This window comes from Trichechus manatus, unplaced genomic scaffold, assembly GCF_000243295.1.
Source record: "Trichechus manatus latirostris isolate Lorelei unplaced genomic scaffold, TriManLat1.0 scaffold00208, whole genome shotgun sequence".
NCBI lineage: Eukaryota > Metazoa > Chordata > Mammalia > Sirenia > Trichechidae > Trichechus > Trichechus manatus.
This window is the reverse complement of record NW_004444144.1, coordinates 2,994,997-3,018,253: the sequence shown is the minus strand read 5'-3', so window position 1 is coordinate 3,018,253 and position 23,257 is coordinate 2,994,997. Positions and strand designations below refer to the sequence as shown.

Below are 23,257 nucleotides of genomic sequence, written 5' to 3'. Positions count from 1 at the left end.
TCAAAAAGAGTTATCTTTCCAAGGTAAGTTTATATTTACCAAATAGTTTTTTTTTTTTTTTTTCTTTCCCCTCAATGAATAGGACTTCTGGAGACTTTTCAAAACAATAATGCATTGCTTGACCAGATTCAAAAGTGTCTAGAGGCCTATTTAGAATCAAAAAGAGTTATCTTTCCAAGGTAAGTTTATATATCTTAATAAAGTAGCTTAAATTATTTTTTAGTAGTTAAAAGTACCCATCAATTTAAAAGGATATGCTTAAACCATAGCCTCAAAACATCAGGGAACCAGAGAGGGAAACAAGAAAGGTGTGCTCGTGGAAATTCAGCTAGTTACCTGGATTAGGGACTGAAAATCTTAAGGAATCAGATGCAATATTTAGCAAAGGTTTAGGCAGGTACATCCCTGAGGTGCTGGAAGGATTCTTGATCACAGCATTGTTTCACAGTGAGGATGCGTATGCATGTGTGTACTGCCATGTGGGCATATGTCCACAGATGTGTATGTGAAAAGTCAGAGAGACCTGTGTTGCCAGACAATTTTCTTTAATTGGTGGCCTAAGAATGTCACTGCCAAGGTTGTCTAAGAAGTCATTTTGTAGTTTTCCCATTTTACAAATTCTAAATGAAATTATTTATTCATTCATTCATTCCAAAAACATATCAAGTGTTTTATTCAATGCTGAAGATACAAAGAAGAAAAGGCCAAATTCCTGTCCAGTAGAGCTCACAGTTAACAGGTGGGCAATCATATAAATAAGCCACTGCAATGTAATTATATTCAGTTATAGTATGAGCAACATCATGATAAACGGAGAAAATACTGAATTTTCAAAGATTTCATTTTACTTGGATCCGCAATCAATGCCCAGGGAAGCAGCAGTCAAGAAATCAAATGACCTATTGCATTGGGCAAATCTGCTGCAAAAATCCTCTTTAAAGTGTTGAAAAGCAAAGATGTCACTCTGAGGACTAAGGTGTACCTGACCCAAGCCATGATATTTTCAGTCGCCTTATATGCATGCGAAAGCTCGACAATGAATAAGAAGACCAAAGAAGAATTGATGCCTTTGAATTATGGCATTGGCAAAGAATACTGAATATACCATGGACTACCAGAAGAACGAACAAGCCTGTCTTCGAAGAAGTACAGCCAGAGTGCTCCTTAAAAGCAAAGATGGTGAGACTTGGTCTCACGTACTTTGGACATGTTATCGTCCCTGGAGAAGAACATCATACTTGGTAAGACAGAGGGTCAGCAAAAAAGAGGAAGACTCTCAACGAGATGGATTGACACAGTGGCTGTTAAGATCTCTCCTAGAACAGGCCCACTGGGGCAGCCAGGGTTAGGTGCTCATCTCCATTAGTTGGCTAACAAGGGTTGCTGTGGGGCCCTAGACAGGGTATGTGTGTGCTCAAGAAACCCAAGATTCAGAGATTCAGTTGAATTTTAACAGTAGTAAAGGCTTTGAAGAATGTACACAAATATTTTTACTAACAAGTTACTCAGGAAATATTTTGTAAACAAAAAACGTGAAAAAAGATGGAAGAGTTTAAGTTTTGCAATTTATTTGACTTTTTTGTTTTTATTTCATTTGATTATTATCGTTATTTATTTTATCATTGTATTGTTACTCCTATTTATTTTTAGCTATTTCACTCTTAAATCAGTAGTTGCCAACCTGGGCGTCCCACAGCCAGATCAGAGATTAAAGGGTTGGGGAGACAATCTGTACACTGTTTTTTATCTATCAAGAAACCTAGATGCAAATCTACCTCTGATAATATTGAACACCAAAAAGCATTAGCTTTGCCAGGAAGTTCTGTGTGGCATTCACTTCACTCCACAAACCTTAATGAAGAGGTGCTATGAGGCACCGACCAAGTTAGGTGCTGGGGCAGAAAGATTAATATGATACTGTTCCTGCCCTCACAGGGCTCATAGTCTAATCTTTATAGTAGTCTGTTTCATCAGTTGAAAAAAAAGGTAGGGAGATGTAAAAATGGCTTGGAGGGCAGTGTTTGATCTCCTCTAACTTTAGGAGGAGAAAGGAGAACCAAGAACAGCCCAGGGCTGATTCCTATGAGGTGGTTGGTTCTGACACCAATCGTCCTTCCCACTGCACTCTCTACTTCTCTGCTGTCCCCCTCAGAGGACACATACCGGGGTCTTCACGTTGCCTCCCTGGAGCATGTTTCTCTAGGCTTGAGGTGGGGAGAGATTCCATCCACCCCTCCCTTGTAGGGGTAGGGAGAACCCTTAGCACATCTCTCTCCAAAAAATCCTATCTCCAGCTCCCCAGCCTCTCCAGCTTTAACACTTTTATACCCTCAGGTGTATCTTTTTATACCCTCTTCACCTATCTCCTTGCAAGTTGGTCCCAGGTGACCTGACATTTCGTTTTGAAATGTGAGAGTAGTTGGCACCTCTGGTCCTAGACCTTCAGCCAAAGCTGACACTAAAATAGTTACATCTTAACATCCAGTTACATTACTTGGGAAAGTTTTGGCCAGAAACAGAGACACCACTCCAGGTATTTAGAGAAAGGGTTTCCTACAGGGAATCAGAGGTTTGCACAGGTGCTGGAAGGCAGGAGAAGGAAAGAAGTGAGATTTAAGGAAATCCAGAAGTGCAGGCGGAGATCGCAGGGAAGCTCCACCAAGAGTCTCAGCTGCTTGCAATAAAAAAGGAGGTGATTCTCAGGAGGACTCGTGAAAACCAAGGACAAAACTGTACCTCTTCAGTCCGTCAGTGCCCCGTGATTGACCACAGCTGCCATAGGAGAAGAGTGGCTTCTCCTTCTTTTCTGCCTTCTGAGTCTCACAGAAGAGCCTCTCATGGGCAGAATCCAATCCAAAAGGACCGAAACAAAAAACCAAACCCATTGCCATCAAGTTGGTTCCGACTCATAGTGACCCTACAGGACAGAATAGAACTGCCCCATGGGGTTTCCAAGGAGTGCCTGGTGGATTCGAACTGCCAGCCTTTTGGTTAGCAGCCATAGCTCTTAACCACTACACCACCAGTGTTTCCGAAAGGGTAGGGATCCTGGAAAATGTCCTAGCTTTTCCCTGATGCACGGATATCACCAACTTGACAACAACCCAGGACATTTACTAACTACTGGTTTGTACACTTAGTTCTTCAAAACATGAGAGACTAAGGATGTGGACAGCAGTAAAAAGGACCCTTACTGATTGGAAGCATTTTCAAGAACCACTGTCTTAAATCTTAATAGTTAATCCCTCATAAACTATTAGAAAATGAGTTAGGATAGTCAGGATAATAAACCAAATTCCTTTGGAGTGATTTGGAGTGATTAAATATAATACAGAAACTATTTTCATAAAGACTGGCATTTAGAATAATCCTTTTCATTATTTAGAACAGGGTTTGGCAATTTTTTTTTTTTAAATAAAGGACCAGATAGAAACATTTTAGGCCTTGCAGACCGTATGGTCTCTGTTGCAACTACTCATCTCTGTCATTGTAGCACAAAAGGAGCCTTAGATGGTATGTAAACAAATGGACATGCTGTGTAACAAAAACTGTATTTATAAAAACAAGCATCAGGCTGGATTTGGCCTGTGGGCTGTAGTTTGCCAACCCCTGATTTATAGCAAAATAGTGTTCCATAAGTTCACAATTTCATTTACCCGTCTTGCTGATAACGATATTGAAATATATACAAAATGTTTCATTTCTATATAGGTGCAGCTTCATATAGTTGGAAATGGTATGTTGGCAAATCATAGTCTGCCACTTTTCACAGTAGCATATACTGCAAGGAACAGTGTGTGCCTTTGGGTTGGGAGGATCACCCAGTGCACACTCACAGAACCAAATAAGGTTCCTGTTGCCACCCACAGAGCCATGCATCCATGCATCCATCTATCCATCCATGCATCCATGCATCCATCCATCCATCCAATAAATTATGTACTTGTAAGATACTAGGCTATATTCTAGGGAAAAAAATAATATAGCTTCACTCTAGGAGCTCAAAGCCAAGTGATATATACAAATCATTATAATAGCAAAAGCCAGCATTGCTTAACAATTTTTATTGAAAGTCTTTATGTGTTATGTACCAGGCACTGACTCTAGGTGTTTGAGACCATCATCACTAATCATCACAGGAGTCGTATTTAGGGACATGTGGCCTTCCCAGAAACCCAGGACCAGTAGGTCAGGGGTTCAGGGAATCTGCTGTGGCTAACGAATTTATATTTTTTGTCTTTCCAAGGCTTTGCTTCAATTTCAAGTTATATTTTAAGTATTTTCTTCAATCCAGATTTTACTTCTTGTCCAATGATGAACTTCTAGAGATTTTGGCCCAGACACGAAATCCCCAAGCTGTGCAGCCGCACTTAAGGAAGTGCTTTGACTCCATTGCAAAGCTCGAATTTGCTGTTTTGCCTCCTGCGGAAGGGAGGATTCCTGGTATGGAAGGAGAACCAGAAAAGGTTTATACTAATGATATTTTAGCAATGCTGTCACCAGAGGGAGAAAGGGTAAGATGCTTTTTGTTTATAATTATTTATAGATAAAGTTTGTTACTCTTATGTTGAGGGTAGAGGTTTATTCATTCTCTCTCTAAGCATTCATCAAGCGTTACTGTGTACCAGGTATTCTGCTGGCTTGGAGGTTTCAAAGATGACCAAGATAAAATACTTGCCCTCAGAGAGTTCACAGTGTAGCGGAGCAACAGTCACGCAAACAATGAAAAAGCACCACAGTAAATGCAATAAAAGAGGCATGTCTCTGTGCATGGTAGCAGGGTAGAGAAAACTGGAGCCATGTTTTACTCAGCGCAGAGGCGCAATAGCAGACTAGTTAAAAGCACTGGTTCTACAGCCTGGCCACTTGGATGCAAGGCTCAGGCTCACTTTTCAACCTCATCTATAAAACAGAAATTAATAATAATACCTGATTAATGGAAGTGGGAGGATGCTCAGTTGCTAACATACAGGTAGTACTTAGCACAGTACATGGTGAGCACTGTGCAGGTGTTAGTTACTATCGGCAGTGGCCGCATATCCAGGGCACGGCACAGCACCTGGCACGCGGTAACCACCGAGGGAGTGGCTTCACATTGGAGAGTGACAGACACGGGGAGCTGAGGCGGATGGAGAGGAGCCTCTGCATTGTGGACAAGGGAGGGAAGAGCATTCCAGACAGAGGAACTGTGCAGGGACATGCCAAAGATTCCAGTCCCGGCAGAGCACAGTGGCGTGTATCTGTGAGTAGCAGGAGCCCATACACGTTATTTGTCCTCATTTGATCCTCTTGCAAAAGAACTTGCTCATCACTGGTACAGAAGAAGAGACAGGACGGGACCAAGGAAAGGATCCTGGGGAAGCATGAAATTTAGAGGGAGAGTAGAACAGCTGGAGACCAAGACAAGCAGGGCAGTTTGGTTGCTGGAAATCTGAGAAATAAACATGAGAAGGACTGAAAAGCGTCAGTTGGACTTGATGTTTCGGGGACATCAGTAACCTTAATGGGAACAGATGTAGAGGAGTGGCTGGGGGCAAAAATCAGATTGCAGCAAATAGGCAAGTGATAAGAAGTAAGGAAATTCACATAGTATATGTAGACTTCTCTTTCAGGAGGTTAGCTCCAATAGAAAGCAGTAAAAATATAGCCATAAGTGGGGGGCGGGGAGAGAGAGAGAGATAAAAAAACCCATTGCCATTGAGTCAATTCCAACTCATAGTGACTCTAAGTGGGATATAAATAACCATTTCCAGTATTAGTGGTTGGGCTTCAGTGTTTACATAGCTCAGGGTTATGTTACCAAAGTACAAAGGACACACAGCGTAAGGGTCTCGTAGGAGACATTTTCTCATTGCCCTGATTATCTCCTAGGTTGGCTTGGGGAAAGGCCTCAAGGCCCGAGGCAATGTGGAGGAATGGCTTGGTAAAGTGGAAGAAGCCATGTTCTCGTCCTTGCGTCGCCTGTGCAAAGCTGCCATTGCTGACTATCAGGGGAAACTGAGGACTGACTGGGTGATCACTGGCCACCCTTCTCAAGTAACCGACACTCGTTCTGTTTCCATCTCTGAACCTTCTTATGGTGAGATGCGTCACACACTTAAGAAAGATGTTTTCGTGCAGGTTATCCTGACCGTTTCTCAAATCATGTGGTGTCGTGACTTGACTGAGTGTTTGGAAACAGATGACGGTGATTGCCAAGAAGCCCTGGAAGCTTTTGAAAAAGTAAACTTTGAGGTGAGAGTTTTAACAGAGTAACAGTGAACATATTGCCTTGCAGGATGGTCTTAGAGGTTTTATCAGAATGGCAATGCAAATTCACTTTACTTCTGAAATTCTAATGATCTGATGTGACCAATAAGGCTTTGGGGCTCTCACTAAAACCAACTGTGTTCAAGTTTTCTTAGGAATAATTGGAGTTTGTGTAGTATTTAAAAGAATGCTTATAAAAATAGGAGGAAAAATAAGACTCAAGAGGAAAATATCAGGGTCATGATGGTTTGCAACTTTTAAGGAGAAATTGTGTTTACTAGGTCCTGGATATCTCCTGCAAAAGTTCATTCCATCCAGGAAAACTCCAGAATTTGTGCTATTTCTAGACTCACAATATGCTTTTCTGCTATTTTATAGAAACCTCAGGCAGCTATCAATAAAAATATATAAATAACTGAATGAATCTAAATACCATTCTGGATCCAGGAAATACTATTTTATAGCTGGGCCTAACTTTTAACTCCAAATTCAATGCTACTTCCAAACAATATTGCATTTTTAAAGAATCACTCTTAAAACAAAAAGAAAGGAGGAAACATCTTTCCTGGAATGAGAGAAAACTTTCTCATTAAAGTCCTCAGGGAATTTCATCTCAGAGAGGCCCAGGAAAGAGGGAAGACTCCTGTCTTAGGCTGGGTTCTCTAGAGAAGCAAAACCAGTAAAGTGTATAAGTATATACAGAGATTTATATCAAGGAAATAGCTCACACGATTGTAGAGGCTAGAACGTCCCAAGTCCGTGGATCAGGATAGAGGCCTCTCCCAATTCACGCAGCCACAGAAGCTGGCGAACCCAAGGTCGGCAGGTCAGAGGGCAGGGCTCCAGCTCAAGGCTGTGAAGGTCAATGAATTCCAAGATAGACAGGTAAGCTGCTACCTCAAGTCCCAAGAACTGGAGGTGAGATGACAAGAGGCAGCTGCTGAGTCTGGAACAAGCCAAAAACTTTGGCAAGGCGAGCAGGCAGAAAGTAACCTGCAGAAGGCAGAGAGGTGAAGCTGAGGGGGCCGTGAGCGGCCACAGGCCCCACCCCCACCAGTACCACTCAGCACATTCCATCATGTAGGTGATCACATATCAAAATTCAACAGGGAAGTGATCACAACATTATACAACTGCTAAAACAATGGGAATCATGGCTTAGCCAAGGTGACATACAATCTCAACCATCACAGCTCCCTAAAGAAAATTCCACTGACCTGCTTACAGCAGTGTCCCCTTACCAGGACAGGCCCACGTGAACACTCAGCACAGCAGCACTCGGTGCTCCAAGACACTACTTTTCTCTTGAAAAGATTTAACCATTTAGGTGAAAATCAGGAGCAAAATCTATCAAAATGCTTTCATTTAATCTACCACTGGCTTGATTAAAACGTTCGGGTGTCTTTATTGAAAAACTACCCCTGAAAATGAAGAGTAACCACCTTTAATCACATCATTTTTAGGAAGAACAGTCTCTAGAAACATCATCACATAGTGGTTAAGGGCATGGGCTTCCGTAGAGGCAAACATCTATTTAAGTGTCATTTCTGCCACTTCATAGCTGTGTGGCTGCCATCAAGTTACTTACCCTCTCTGACTCTCAGTTTTCTCAGATGTAAAATGTGAGTAATGATACTATGCACCTTATAGAAGTGCTTTGGAATTAAATAAGGTAAACTCTTGTCATATTTAGTCACAGAATTAGTCTTAAATTTAGATGGTTTTAGAAGATATTTAGTCCAGATTTAATAGTAAATTGAAAATTCATCGTGACAATTTTTTTAATTTGTAGAGATTAAATGCCCTGGCTGCATTAGTTCGAGGCAGTCTTCCTAAATTGCACAGAAACATCATAACTGCCTTAATTACTATTGATGTCCATGCAAGAGACATTGTCACCGAACTTGTTGAAGCCAAGGTAAACGTTTAATTTAAATAAAATCATACATTTCTTTCAGAAATTAGTGCATCTAATATGTGTATCATTTATCTCACTTATGTAGATAGACGGAGTTGAATCCTTTGACTGGCAGCGACAACTGCGCTATTATTGGGATGTAGACCTGGATAATTGTGTGGCTCGAATGGCACTCTCTCAATACACTTATGGCTATGAATATTTAGGTGCATGCCCAAGATTAGTTATTACTCCTCTTACGGTAAGCTACTGTTCACTTAGGTTACTGTTGCACAAAAGTGTTTTTCTACCAAAATGAATCTTTAAAAGTTTTCTCTAACATTAACTCATGAACGGATGTAAAAATGGCATGGGGGCCATGTCTGACCTCCTCCAACCCCACAAGGGGGAAGGAGAACCAAGATCAACAGCCCAAGGCTGACTCCCTTGAGGTAGAAGCCAGACAAGCCTCCTCTCTCTGCCATCTTTACCAATTCTGATGCCGTGTCGTCCCTCCCACGCCACTCTCTTGCTTCTCTGCTGGGCCACACAGAACTCACAGACCATACTCACGATTACGAGGTTTATTAGGGGGAGTAACAGGTTACAGTTCAGGCTCAGAAACACTCAAGGATACAGTTCTTCCATCAGGACAGCCTCTTCTCAGCTGAGCTGGCAGGCACACCTCTCCCTGGCCCTCGGCTTCTGCCCAAAGGCCCTCAGCTTTCTCTGACTGTGGGCCAGGAAGCCCACTATGCTGTCTCCTGCTGCTGAATCTCAGTTGCTGGGTCTCTGCTGCCAGTCTCTCCTTCCTTGGTGGTGGTGGGCTCTTCTTCCTCCCACCTCTGGGATCACTCATTTCAAGCCTAGCAGGATGGCAAAATCGACCAATCCCTAGGTGGGCTACAATTACCGTATCTGCACAGTCCTGCCCAATCACCTGAGTGGAAGTTACAAGACCATGGCGAGAAAGGTCACACAAAAGCAATGCATTACACCACAGTGGATTTGCCATGAATTCATCTTTGTGAAGCAGAGATTTGCATTATTTGATTATGTCTATGGATCTTTGAGTATCTTTCAACTTCTATAAAACCTTTCATGGAAAGTAGCACCCCTCTCCTATAGAAAGGAAAGGACTATGTAGTGGTGGCTACGGTTCGTTCCCTTCAATAATGGCAATTTATTGATTTCTTCAGGATCGCTGCTATCTTTGCCTCATGGGGGCTTTGCAACTCGACCTGGGGGGTGCCCCAGCTGGTCCTGCTGGCACTGGGAAAACTGAGACTACCAAAGACCTAGCAAAAGCTCTCGCCATCCAGTGTGTGGTCTTTAACTGTTCTGATGGTTTGGACTACAAGGTATGGTCCCAGCATCTGAATACTAATGCTCTGCGTTTTACGCACCTTTCTCTACTTGGCAAGAGAATATGACAAAAGGAGAGAACAGGGTGATAGCAGCTGCTTTGGGTGTCTTCTTTAGGGTCAGAGAAAAGATTAGAGCCCTTCAATTACAGGAAAGAAATCAATACATAATTAGGTATGTAAAGCAGCATCTCCTCAAAGTATGTTTCTTGGGACACTAACATACTCAGAAAAAAAGAAAAAAGTCCATGCTATGCCTCATTCCCCTCCTGATTTCACAACAAACAGTAGCACATTAAATGCTGATGGAGTCCCACAGTTAGGAAATCTGTTTAGCTTTATTTAATTCAGCGAGTCCTAAGTGTTTTTGATCATGGATGCCTTTTATCCACTAACACACAGAGCTAATACTCTCATTTTTCTCAAAGTTACACAAATGCCTGTGTAGTGTCTAAATATAGAATATAATCACTTAAATTGGCCGAATACCAGAACTAAAACAATTTCCGAGGCCAACTCTTCAGACAGGGATTGGAATTGACTGTGGGACATAAAGTGATACTCATGAAGAGTATGCCTCTTAGTCAAGTAGATACAAGAGACCAAAGGGGCAGCTTCTGTCCAGAGGTGAGAGGGGAAGGCAGAGAGAGTTAGGAGCTGGTTGAATGGTCATGGGGAATCAAGGGCGGAAAGGAGTGTGCTGTCACAGAATGGGGTGAGCAATTAGTGTCTCATAACAACGTATGTATAAAAATTTTGTATGGGAGACTAACTCGAAATGTAAACTTCATTTAATTACAACAATAAAAAAATAGAAAAAAATAAATTGGCTGAGTAAATTGCAATTCATTAATTTTTGTATAGTAAATCATAGTTATTTTTCAGAAGCACCTTATGGAATTAGTGTTTAATGGGCCACATTATTTAAAAAATCCAATTTTTTAAATCTTAGAATAAAAAGGACATTGCTGGGAAGGTCTTTTTTCTTAATTAACAAAAATCAATGGCAGTGCAGCACAGGGACTCAGCTGTTTCACAGTGGGGGACTATAGAGAGGAATTAACCAGTTAAACCAGTGGCAGTAGGGTCTGAATTGACTCTGGAGACCCCATGTGTGTCTGAATAGAATATGCTCCATTGGGTTTTCAGTGGCTGATTTTTCAAAAGTAGATCAACAGGCCTTTCTTCCGAGGCACCTATGGGTGGACTCAAACCTCCAACCTTTCAGTTAGTCAAGGACATTAATTGTTTGCACCACCCAGGGACTCTTAGGGAGAGGAATTAGTAACTGGAAAAGCTGCTTGGGAGAAAGGTAGGCAAGAAAGGTAACCTCTCTACATGTTTTAGTCATCTAGTGCTGCTGTAACAGAAATACCACAAGTGGATGGCTTTAACAAAGAGAAGTTTATTCTCTCACAGTCCGGTAGGCTACAAGTCCAAATTCAGGGCATCAGCTCCAGGGGTACGATTTCTCTGTCAGCTCTGGAGGAAGGTCTGTGTCATCAATCTTCCCTTGGTGTAGGAGCTTCTCTGCACAGGAACCTCAGGTCCAAAGGATGCACTCTGCTCCCAGCACTGCTTTCTTGGTGGTATGAGGTTCGCATGTGTCTCTGCTCACTTCTCTCTTTTATATCTCAAAAGAGATTGGCTTAAGACACTATCCAATCTTGTAGACCTCATCAGTATAACTGCCGCTAATGCATCTTATTAGATTATATTGACTGAATTTACAACACATAAGGAAATCACATCAGATTACAAAATGATACACAGTTATACAATACTGGGAATCCTGACCCAGCCAAGTTAACAGATATTTTGGGGGGAAACAATTCAATCCATGACACTACGTAAAGCAGGGTAGCAGAGGCAGGCCTCCAAGTACACTCAGGAAGGAATCTGGGAAACTGCTGCCACCAGTGTGTGGAAGGATTCATACTCAGTAACATTAAAGAAATGTCTACACAATGAAAAACCTCAAACTGTACAGAAAGATCCAAAATGAAAAGTAAATAGTTTCCTCCCCAGAGATAAGTTTTCTGATTTTGTTTGTTTTTAGTTCTTCTGGTGATTGCTACTAAATCTGTAAAAACATGTATGTTTATAAATTAGTATGTATCAACTTTGGACAGTATCTGCCAACTCATTAATAAGTAGATCAGGATTCTATTATACGTGACCTTCCAACCTCTCCCTGTCCCTTTCCCCCAGGGGTAACTTTTATCCTGAATTTGGGGATTATCATGCATACGCATATGTGATATGTATGTATTCCCTAAACGAAACATAGTATTTTGTTTGTCCACTGAGCACTTTGTCTATGAGATTCATCCAGGTTGGTGCCTGTAGGTCTATTTTATTCATTTTCGCAGCTCTATACCCTTCCATTTTATGAAGATACCAAGAATTATTCATTCGTTCTCCTTCTGATAGACATTTAGTTTGTTTCTAATACAGTATTTTGCTACTATGAGCAACACTGCTCTGAGATGATGACCCAAGCCTCCAGGTGCATGAATGCGGTGATTTCTCTACTGGGGTGTAAACCTAGGGGTGAGTCTCAGAGTGTATGTCTCCATCTTGACTGAATAAGGACAAATGGTTCTCTAGAGTGACTGTGATCATTTATGCTCCCCCACGGGAACTATCTACGAGTTGCCTTTGCCTCACATCTTTCCCAATGCTATCAGGTTTCAAAAAAAAATTGTTACTTTATTATTTTTATTATTATTATTGTGTTAGGTATATAGGTAACAGAACATCTACTGCTATCAGGCTTTTTAATTGTTAACAGTCTGAGGGGTATCTCTTTGTATTCCCCTGGTTGCTAGTAAGGTTGAGCGCCTTTTCAAATATTTACAATCATTAGGGTTTCCTCTTCTATGAAATATCTATTCACATCTCTTGCTCAGTTTTTATATATTTTTGATATGAATCTTCTCTCAATTAGGTATTATTTCCTAGTTCTGTCCTCTGCAAAGGCCTGGAAGCATTGATAGCCTAGTAACAGGACCTCTGGTACCCAGATTGTGATCTTAAATACAAGTTTGTACTAAAGTAACCAGGGCTGGTTCTAGGTCTAGGGCACGAAATGCATGAGATGAGCCTGGGACATCTTGTCTTAGCTATGACAAGAAAAAGATCAGGAAATACTGGTGTCAAATAAACAAGAATGAGAATCTATCTTAAAGAGGCTTCCCCTGGCCAAAGATAGGACAATGTGAGAATAATAATAATAACAATTGCAGTAGATCAAAACACATCAAATTCGGATTTTAAACATTTTAAAATATCTTATTTTAAATAAGTATAGTAAATGTTTTATTTTAAAATCTATGAATATACAGTGGTTAAGTGCTCAACTGCTGACTGAAAGGTCGGTGGTTTGTACCCACGCAGCAGCTCTGCAGGAGAAAGACCTGGTGATCTGTTTCTGTAAACGTTACAGCCTAAGAAACCCTACGGAGCAGTTCTACTCTGTCACAGGGGTCACTGTGCGTCGGAAATCAAATCAACAGCACCTGACAACAACAACAAAGAAATAATAGATCTGGCAACGATCATCATTGCTAAGACCATAGGTAAAAGACTAATGAAAAGTTTATAATGGATGGGTCAGGCTGATAATCAATAATATGTACCGCCTGTTGTGATATAAAATCTATGAAATATTTCTGCTAAAAAAAATTTTAAACCACAATCTAATGAATCTAATCAAGCCTCTAAATTTAAATACCAGATTTCAGGAAATATAGAAGATAAAGGAACATGTCAACCACCACCACAAGAATGCAGTCACCCAAATATGGAATGTGAAAATTTCTGTTGGGAAAATAACCTATAAAAACCCGTTGCTGTTGAGTCAATTTTGACTCATAGTGACCTACAGGGCAGACTAGAACTGCCCCATAGGGTTTCCAAGGAGCCACTGGTGGATTCGAACTGCTGACCTTTTGGTTAGCAGCTGAGCTCTTAACCACTGCTAACCTATAGATGTTCAAAAACTAAATTGCATAAAAGGAGGATGGTGCAGGGAACTGTTACCGATTTAAAGAGACTTAAGAGACATATTAAGCAAATGCAATGTTGGGACCTTTGAACATGGACTAGTATTAGATGATACTAAGGAATTAGTCATTTTTGTTGTTGTTGGGGTGTGTTGGTTGTTTTGGTTGTTTTTTTTTTTTAAGTTCTTAGATGTTAGAGAATTTATGGTGAATTAATATGCTCTCCGATGATTGCTTTAACATACTCCAGTGACAGCAAAAAAGTGTTGGAGAGCATAAAAACAAAACAAAACAAAAAAAGTAGTGGAACACTGGTAATTGTTAAGCTGCATTATGTGTACATACACCTCTTGTGTTTGTTTAGAAGTTTCCAAAATAAAGCATTTTTAAAAATCAAGTAGAAAACAGCACAAAATAAAATGGTAGAAATAATTCCAAAAATTCTTTTAAATGATTAATCAACTGCTACTTAATTAAAGTCTCTGAAAAAACAAGAAAAAAGTAGCCCTTGACTTCTGTCAACTGAGAGCTGACGTGGCTCAAACAGGCTACGAGCTTCTCTCTGGTTGAACACGAATAATTTCACAGATCACCAACATCAGGCCAGGTTACTCTGTGTCCATGATGAGCAAAACAAAAGACCACACCATGTCAAAAGACAGATGGAAAGAACAACGTCCAAACCACAAAAATTACCAAATATCTCCCTCTCCTGGTTAACTTGAGTAACTACTTGTTCTTTACCAATGACAGCTTTGGCCACACTGTCCTTCAGTGTCCTAGACAAATAGTATTATGATAGCCCTGGCAGTTATAACCAGTGGTTAAGTGCTTGGCTGCTAACCAAAAGGTTGACAGTTCAAATCCACCAGCCGCTCCTTGGAATCCCTATGGGGCATTCTACTCTGTCCTGTGGGGTCGCTATGAGTCAACTCTACCGCAACAGGTTTAATTTTTTGGTTTTTATCATAGAATTACCCTGGTGTTTGACAGCACCTAATTCAGCGCAAAACCCAGCTTCATTGACCATTCCTCAAGATTTCCTAATAAAAGCCCAAATCTTGTAACAAGCTCTCCCAATGGACTCTTACTGAGGGACTCCTGTGTGGTCTTCTTGTTCAAAGTAATAAGCCCAGTTTTGTTGACTGGGAGTGTGTTCCTGGTGATCTTTGGCTTGTGGGCATTGACCTCTCCTTCACTTTTGTTGGAAGCAAAGAATTGGAAACTATCTGACTAGTCAAAGGATTCATTATCCAGTCAGTCACTGGAGGCATTCATTTGCTCAAGATCAATATTTGGAACTGTCACTTTGTTTGGCATCCTGGGACAATCCACCCCCAGTACGGTTTGGTTTGGCTGAGAGCAGAGCTGCTAGTAGCATCCACTGGGGCCTTGTATATGGGGCACATGACTTGGTGAATAGAGCCAAGTAAGGGCTGGCTTTCAAACTCTCACTCTCCCCCTAAGCAGGCACAAACTGCACAGTCAGAAGGGAGGACGGGGCGCTTGTGAAGGGCAGATGGAAACGAAGAACCAGAAGAACCAGCAGACCGCAGGCATGTTCTCAAGGAGATACACTTTAGCACAGAGCCTGTGTAGAAGATAAAGATCTGAAATTTTCTTCCTTTAAAATTGCCCATTCACAAGTGTCCCTTGGGCTGTGTACCCACAGGGATATGTGTACTCTGAGTTTGTAAAGATCATTGCTCTCAGTGTGGAAGAGTTAGTTCCTCAGCTTTGTCTTCCAGTTTACCAGCTTGATTTTTAATTTTATCCATTCTATTACTCATTGCATCCATTTAGGTTTTTTTTGTTTTATTTGTTTTTATTTTTTTATCTTGGCTATAATATCATTAATTTCTGGGGACTGCTTCTTATCTCTAATTCCTTATATGTGTTTGTGTGTTGTGTGTGTGTGTGTATTTGTATCATCTTGTTTTATTATTGGAATGCAATTTCCTCTCAAGTCTCTCTGAGGATTCTATTTGAATTTTTTTAAAAATTCTCTTCTGTTCCCTAAACTATCTCCATTTTCTCCAAGGCTATGCACATTCACTTCATTCTTATTCCTTCTCTTTCTTGATGTTGATTTTTCCTAAATGCCTGTTAATCTTCACTTCTTGGTTCATTAGTATGGCTGGAGGACTGAGCTGATTGGTGTGGAGAGCTTGTTTCCTCAACAGGCTCCTCCTTTAAACGAAAGGGCTGCTGTGAGCTCTGTGAAGTGCAGGATTTGTTGACATCAGGCTTCCCCATGGAATGTGTGGGGCAGCCAAGAAGCCAGAAAAACCTTATTACAAAAAAAAAAAAAAATCAGTTGTCGTCGAGTCGATTCTGACTCATAGTGACCCTATAGGACAGAGTAGAACTGCCCCATAGGGTTTCCAGGGAGTGGCTGGTGGATTTGAACTGCTGACCTTTTGCTTAGCAGCCATAGCTCTTAACCACTGTGCCACCACGGCTCCAGAAAAACTCTGTAAATGCCCAGTGATAAGGATTTTTCTTCTAAGGTAGTATCTTTGAGTGGATTTCACTCCTGGATGGAGCTGTCTTTCCCTTATTATTTTTTAATCTCAGTGACTGATGCGGAGGTCTGGAATCATCTCCAGCTGTGCTTTCTTTATCTCCCAAGTCTATTGCCTTCTCTGGAATGCCCCTCCCCCTAGGCAGATATCTCCCTTTCTCTAAAAGGCAGTCCTTGGGTTTTAGCCTAGTGGGAGGAAATCATTGCTGCCATCCTCAAGAGCCCTGTTGGGGAGGGGGAAGGAAAGGACAAGGTAAGGAGGGGCCCACAAACCTGACTTGTTCCACATGCTGATCTTTGGCTAATTCTGAAAGTAGCCCCAGGGGCCTGAGTCTGCTTTCCTTGCTTGTACTGATGTTGGCTTTGGAGTATCTTGGAGGCCATACCAACAGACAGTTCTTCCTTCTGTTGTTTTGGGCTGCAGTTTGCCCTTCTTGGCTACATCCACCAATCTGTTCCGAAGTACTTTTCATCTTCCATAATTTTTCCCAAACTTTTTTCCTGTTGCTAGTCCCTTTCCGTTTGTTTTAATCGGCAGGTAGAGGTATAAGCACGAGAGAGATAACACAGAGCTCTAGCTTTCTATGATTTCAAAGAATTTGGAAGGAAGAGAGGTAGCAGTACATGTTCAGTTTCACCACCTTGAAATGAAAAAACCATTAGCTCTATTTTCAACAGAAATAGAGATATAGTGTGATGCAATATTTGTATGAAAGCTTAAAAACTCAAGTCTCCAAAGAAATTGTACACTCTAGGTGGGTATTTCCATAAATGCCACAAATACGTATTCATTCTCCTCTGCCATAGGATTGTCCTGTAGAAGAAATTAAGATCTACTTCCTTAAGTTGTACAGCTGTGCTTCTGCTCAGTAGTTCCCGTGTGCTGTGTATAATGCCTTGAAAAGACAATGAAAGTTTCCATTAGTAAAATTTGCAAGCTTTTAAGTCCTTAGGTTTGCCTGTTCCATGTGATAGATTCTTTTGAGAACTTGCCAAGTTTTGCAGAGGCCAATGGAGGTTATGAAAAAGAAGGAAAAATGGTCAAGTTGTCATTTTACTTAAAAATAAAATTAGGTTCACATCATTTAGAGAAAGGGAAAAAGATATTTCCTTCTGTAGGAAGGTGCTGACTTTAGACGTAGCCCAGTGTTCACATAAAACTATTGCTTACTTGCAGGTCCCACTTCTTTTCAATATTTCATCTTAAAGTGTAAGTTTTGAAGAAGCTGAAATGCGCAGTACGAAGGTAACAGCGTTATTGTGATTTCAGATGATGGGGCGCTTCTTCAGTGGTTTGGCACAGTCGGGGGCCTGGTGCTGCTTTGATGAGTTTAATCGAATTGACATAGAAGTTTTGTCGGTCATCGCACAGCAACTCATTACCATTAGGAACGCCAAAGCTGCAAAGGTGAGGCAAACTGTCTGTGGGGGTTGCTTTTTTAACCTTTGTAATTAACTTACAGGACTGCGTTGGTGGTCCCATGGTAGAACTCTTGCCTTCCACGCAGGAGACCCAGGTTCAATTCTCAGCCAATGCACCTCATGCGCAGCCACCACACATCTGTCAGTGGAGACGTGTGTGTTGCTATGATGTTAAACAGGTTTCAGCAGAGCTTCCAGATTAAGACAGACTAGAAAAAAAGGCCTGGTGATCTACTTCCGAAAATCAGCAAGCAAAAACCCTATGAATCACAACAGTCAGATCTGCAATTGATAGTGGGGATGGTGCAGGACTAGGTAGTGTTTTGTTCATTGTACATGAGGTCACATGAGTTGGGGGCCAACTTGGCTGCACTAACAATTTACTTACAGCATGTTGCATTTTAGGAGGGACAGTGCTAGCTTTGCCTGTCTAGTCCGTGTTTCCAGTGTAATTGGTAAGTACTACAGCAGCAGGACTTAACTGGGTCAGTTAACTCTGTATCCAGGCAAGACAGGAAAACAGCTGCCTGTTAGACACTGTGCTGGGACCTGGAATACAGAGCTTGTGAGACTCAGTCCCTGCCCTCAAGGAACTCTGCTCTTCCTTACTTTCAGCAGATACACACACACACCACACACACACACCAGATGCCCTCACACTTCATCCCTCTGTCCTCCATCTCCTGTTTTCTTGCTCACCTTTCTTGTCCTTGTCTTTCACATTTTCTTCTTTGCTAGGTTTCTCTAACACTGCCTCTGCTGGGCTCCACTGCCTTTATCACGGCCCCCAGGCTCCACCTGTTGTTGTTAGGTGCCGTCGAGTCAATTTCAACTGATGGTGATCCCAGTGACGGAGCAGAACTGCCCCATAGGGTTTCCTAGGCCGTAATCTTTATGGGAACAGATTTCCAAGTCTTTCTCCCATAAAGCCGCTGGGTTTAGAACCACCAACCTTTTGTTTAGCAGCCGAGCTTAGTACTGTGGAAATGGAAAGGAGTCCTGGGGACTCCAAGAGGATCTTGGCTCTCTAGAACTCACTGGGTTGGAAAATCCAAGGAGTGTGGGCCAGATTAAGATGCTGAAGTGACCTCGTTATTTAAAATTTGTTTTAACCCCGTGTGACCAGTGGAGAAGGGGTTTTGTATTCAGAAGCTGATGATGGCAGTGAAGGATGAGACCAAGTCCCCTTCCACTCTGCGCTGACCTTCTGAGATGTGGTCATAAGATCACCAGAGGGTAGGACTGGTGTTCTGCCCGTACACACCAGCAGCACAGCCTCGCCAGTTGTTTAATATTTAAACAGCCACTTCTCTGAGCCCCTCACATGCCCCCCACCTTCTCCCCTAACAGCCCAGCCTTGGGGCTTGATCCTGGCACAGCAAGGAGGCCTCTGGACCCAGCTCTCGCTCTATGGACAGAGGCCGTTCTCATTGGAAGGTGCTCTGCTGAAGAATGGTTAAATATTTTTATCACTTTTGCAAAAAAAGTGAATTGCAGAACAAAAAGAAAACAGGAATTGGCCTTTAATGAGCTGCTAAATTGTACAAGTTACTATGGTGTGTACTTTACACTTATTTCATCTTCACACCAAACCTATGTGAAGTAGGTAGCATTTTCTCCAGTTTTAAGTGAAAAGGGTTTAAAGAAGTTAAACATTTCTAGGTACACCATAGAACCAAGATACACAAATCAATAGGATCCTAAAGTCCAAGCTCCTTCAGATATGCACCATCCTGCTTCCCATGTCCTCTGGGGAGGCCTGTATTAAATGCAAGGACTTCCAGATATAGCATCTTAAGCTCCTAAATCATTATCACCTTGCTGAGCAATTAGCTGAGAACAAAATATGGAGAATATGGAGGGAGGGACCAGAGAGAATGAAGATAGGACTAAAATGTTGCCATTAGAGGGTAGTCGTGTGAGGTAAAAGGAAGGTAGAAGAACATCTGCAACCAACCAAACCCTGGCCTCAGTGTTGCCAGGGCCAGGCAAGATAGTTGGAGTGGGATATAGCTCCCAGAATAGAAGAAGAAACTAAAGCATAGACATTCAGAGGTTCAAAGAGCCCAAACAGGCATTTAGCGGCAGCAGGACTGGTCTCCAGTTGTAGCAGCCAGCATTCTCTCCTCCAGGCTGTGACACATTTCCCCAGCTCCATCCTGGTCTTCCCTGTGCTCCTTTTGGCTGTTAACGTTGCCTTCATCCAGTGGCCCATCTCTGAGTTTTCTCATTACTGTCATCCCCAGAGCTAAGCCATCACCTCTTGATTTTGTCTGCTAGATGCCTCTCAAGTCCACCCCTTCCTCTACACCCCCACTGATACTTCCCTAATTCTGACTATCATCACTTCCCAAAGAATAATTCCTTACTGGTCTCTGTCCATAGCTTGTCCAACTTCTCTGCTGCCATCTTTGATCCCATCAGTCTGCTCAAAATTCTTCTCAGCTTTCCCCCTTCCATGGGACAAAGTCTAAATTCCTTAGCCTAGCATGCAAGACTGTTTATACTCAGGCCCCGGCCTCCACCCTTTCCACTGGAACTTTACCCTTCAGCAAAGTGAATCACTGGTCGTTCCTTGAACATGAAGTGCTGTTTCTTGCTCCTGCTTCCTTTGCCTGGAATGGCTGCCGCTGCTTATTTACCTGAAATGCCCCTCCTCTTTCTTCAGGTCTCAGGCAGGCTTCCCTGCTTTCCCTGTGCTTCCTACAGGCTTCGCACGCACATCCACTGTAGCATCTCTTGCACTGTATGGTCACGGTTTCCAGGTCTCACTGCACACAGCAAGCCTGGGAGCTTCTTGAGGGCTCAGCAGTGAGTCTCCTTCAGGTCTGTACTGCCAAGCCTAACCCAGTGCCTCGCCTGCAGCAGGTGCTTAACAAGTGTTTGCTGTTGAATAAAAGTGAGGGGATGGTGCCAAAGACAACGACAGTGTGGCCTCCACACCCAAGGAATAAAACCAGATTGGGATTTCTTGGGAAATACCAGAAAGTAGGGGTGGAGAAGGTTTAGTGGCCATTACGTCTAAGCGGAATTGGGGAGGCTCAGCAAAAGATGCTAAGGTCTAGAAGATTTCAGAACTAGGCTAGGAAGGAAGAGTTTGGGCAGGCAGGGGCAGGGAGGCAGAGAGCAGGGAACAGCCCAGAAGAGAATGGGAACAGGCAGGACAGTCAGGAGAGAAATGTTCCCTGTTGTCCAACAGCAGGATTCAGTATTCTCTGCTTGAATGAGACTTTACTCCAGTTTTGTATTCGGGTAGTAATTTATGTGAAAGAATTCACCCATGTCTGGAGAAGTGTTAACTTGTACTTTCTCTTGTCTCTAAACAGCTCTCTAGATTCATGTTTGAGGGGCGAGAAATAAAGCTGGTTATGACTTGCGCAGCCTTCATCACAATGAATCCTGGATATGCAGGCAGAACTGAACTGCCAGATAATCTGAAAGCCTTGTTCAGACCGTTTGCAATGATGGTTCCGAATTATGCCTTGATTGCAGAGGTGAGCTTCACATTATAAAGCAGCAAAAATTCAAGCTTGTTTATTTAATTTACATATGATTCTATCGAGGGAGAAAGTTTCCTTTATGAATGCACCTTAGGTAAGGTTTCACATTGTTGTTTGTATTTAAGTGTCGATATGATTGTTATCATGGAGAACGTTTGGGTTTGTATTTGGTTTTTGTTGTTTTGTTTGTTTTTCTTTACTGCTATATCCCTAATGCCCAAAATGATACTTGGAATATAGCAGGCCTCTAAAACTGAAGTGAATGAACGATTTTAATTAACCAGTTCATTGGGGTTTATTAGTTCATCTCTAGGAATTAAAATGTATATTCGTTCTAAAAATACTGTATTATTCTCAGTTCTCTTTACCCATGATGTTTTATAAGAGGCAAGGGATATTGAGTAGAAGCAATACTAATCGCTGTGATGGAGGGTAGGGAATTGGTTTGTAAGTTTATATTGGCTTACGGGAAAAATGTTGTTGTTGTGTGCCATATAGTCAGTAACTGCCCCCACAGAGTTTCCAAGGCTGTAATCTTTAAGGGAGCAGACTGCCACATCTTTCTCCCATGGAGCAGCTGGTGGGTTCGAACCGTCAACATTTCGAATAGCAGCTGAGTGCTTAACCACTATGCCACCGGGACTCCTTAGTCAAAAAATAGTAACCATTAAATAATGAAGTTAACTATTTAAACTGGTTCTTGTTCCTTCATACTAGCTAAGAATCACTGTATTTAAATTTTACGTGTATTTTTGTGATACTTTTTATTGAGGTATTTTATATATATATAATAAAGTACATAGATCGTAAGGATACAACTCAGCTAATTCTTACACATGTATTCACCTATATGACCAGCAAGATCAAAATATAGGACGTTTTCAGGACTCCAGAAAGACTCCGTGTGCTCAGTGCTGTGTACATAACGAGGAACTCTACCCCTTTTAGAATGGAATTTCTCAGAAAGCACAAACGAAAAGGCCCTTGATGAATTTGTTTATAAACAATAGCCTGTGTTAGTTTTTTGCCTGTGTGCAGATATATTTGATAATCTGAAGTAATTTTCCTTTGATAGCAACGAATTTAAATATTCTTCTATATGAAGTAAAGCAATTGCTTAAGAATTGACCATTCCAAATCCTGTCATTAGAAAAATTACAACTTTTATTAGTATAACGCTTACAGCATCTCATGGCCCCCAGCGCCCCTTTGGGCACAGGTAAGGTAGATGGTGTCGTCACTCTTGACCCTCTCTGTGGGCACGGAAGATAAATGACTTCCTTGCTCATTGTCCCAGAACTGGTAGGAAGAAAACCTGGTTTAGAGCTCAGTCCATCATTTTGCTGGTATCCCATGCTGTGTCCTGTGGCTATATTATGCAGGAATTAACTGGAGGAATTTAAAAATCCAGCCTTCTGAGGGCTATTCCTATTGTTGTTATAAGTTGGATGAATCAGGGTCTGTCGTCAGTAAATATTTTTAATCACCTACTGTGTGCACAGTGCTATGCTAATCAGCAGTGATAGAGCAGTAAACAAAACACACCAGTAAGAAATCCCCGCATCATTTCAAATCCTGCTTCTGAGGCCACCTGCAGTGTTTCTGATCTCGGATTGGGGGAAGGGTCCACGCCCACCTCCACTGTCAAAGACACTAAACATCCTCCAATTTATTTAACTAAGGATGGAGAAACTTGTCAGAAGCAAAGTAGCCTCATAGGGCAGGGGGACCAAAAAAAAAAAAAAACCCATTGCCATCAAGTCAATTCCGACTCATAGTAACCCCATGTGTTACAAAGCAGAACTGCTTCATAGGGTTTTCTTGGCTGTAATCTTAATGGAAGCAGATCACCAGGACTTCCTTCCGTGGTACCACTGGGTGGGTTCAAACCACCAACTCTTAGGTTAGTAGTCGAACGCAAATCGTTTGCACCACCCAGAGACCTTATAGGGCATGGGAGAGACTGCGAATCATTGTATAGCTTCCCTTGACTCCAGGGAGCATAAGGGGGCACGTGGCTATCACTGATAGCGTCCACCAGTGTGGTGGTCCTGTTAGCCTAGAGAAGCTCAATTCTTGCTACAACATTGTCCTTTTGTAGTCAGGCCTGATAACACCATTTCACCTCCACAGTGTGAACATTTTCAAACATTGGGCTCTGCTGCTTCTTGAAGCAAATGTCACCAAGGCCACATCTTCATCAAGAGGGAGAAAGCAGACTGACCATGATCACAACAGAGGGTCCCGGACAGAGCTGGAGAAAAATGTAGAACAAAATTCTAACTCACAAAAAA

The 23,257-nt window shown here is 41.9% G+C and overlaps 1 protein-coding gene across 1 annotated transcript in view; it reads left to right on the top strand.

Moving 5' to 3' along the window:
* Positions 1–23,257, top strand: part of DNAH6 (dynein axonemal heavy chain 6) — a 349,864-nt gene that overhangs the window by 136,878 nt on the left and 189,729 nt on the right. Inside the window, exons 23-31 of the mRNA XM_004388248.1 lie at positions 83–179; positions 4,295–4,514; positions 5,872–6,036; positions 6,121–6,234; positions 8,042–8,167; positions 8,253–8,408; positions 9,346–9,507; positions 17,312–17,449; positions 20,790–20,957. Of these exons, the coding sequence (XP_004388305.1) occupies positions 83–179; positions 4,295–4,514; positions 5,872–6,036; positions 6,121–6,234; positions 8,042–8,167; positions 8,253–8,408; positions 9,346–9,507; positions 17,312–17,449; positions 20,790–20,957 (1,346 nt within the window). The remainder of the gene's footprint in view (positions 1–82; positions 180–4,294; positions 4,515–5,871; positions 6,037–6,120; positions 6,235–8,041; positions 8,168–8,252; positions 8,409–9,345; positions 9,508–17,311; positions 17,450–20,789; positions 20,958–23,257) is intronic.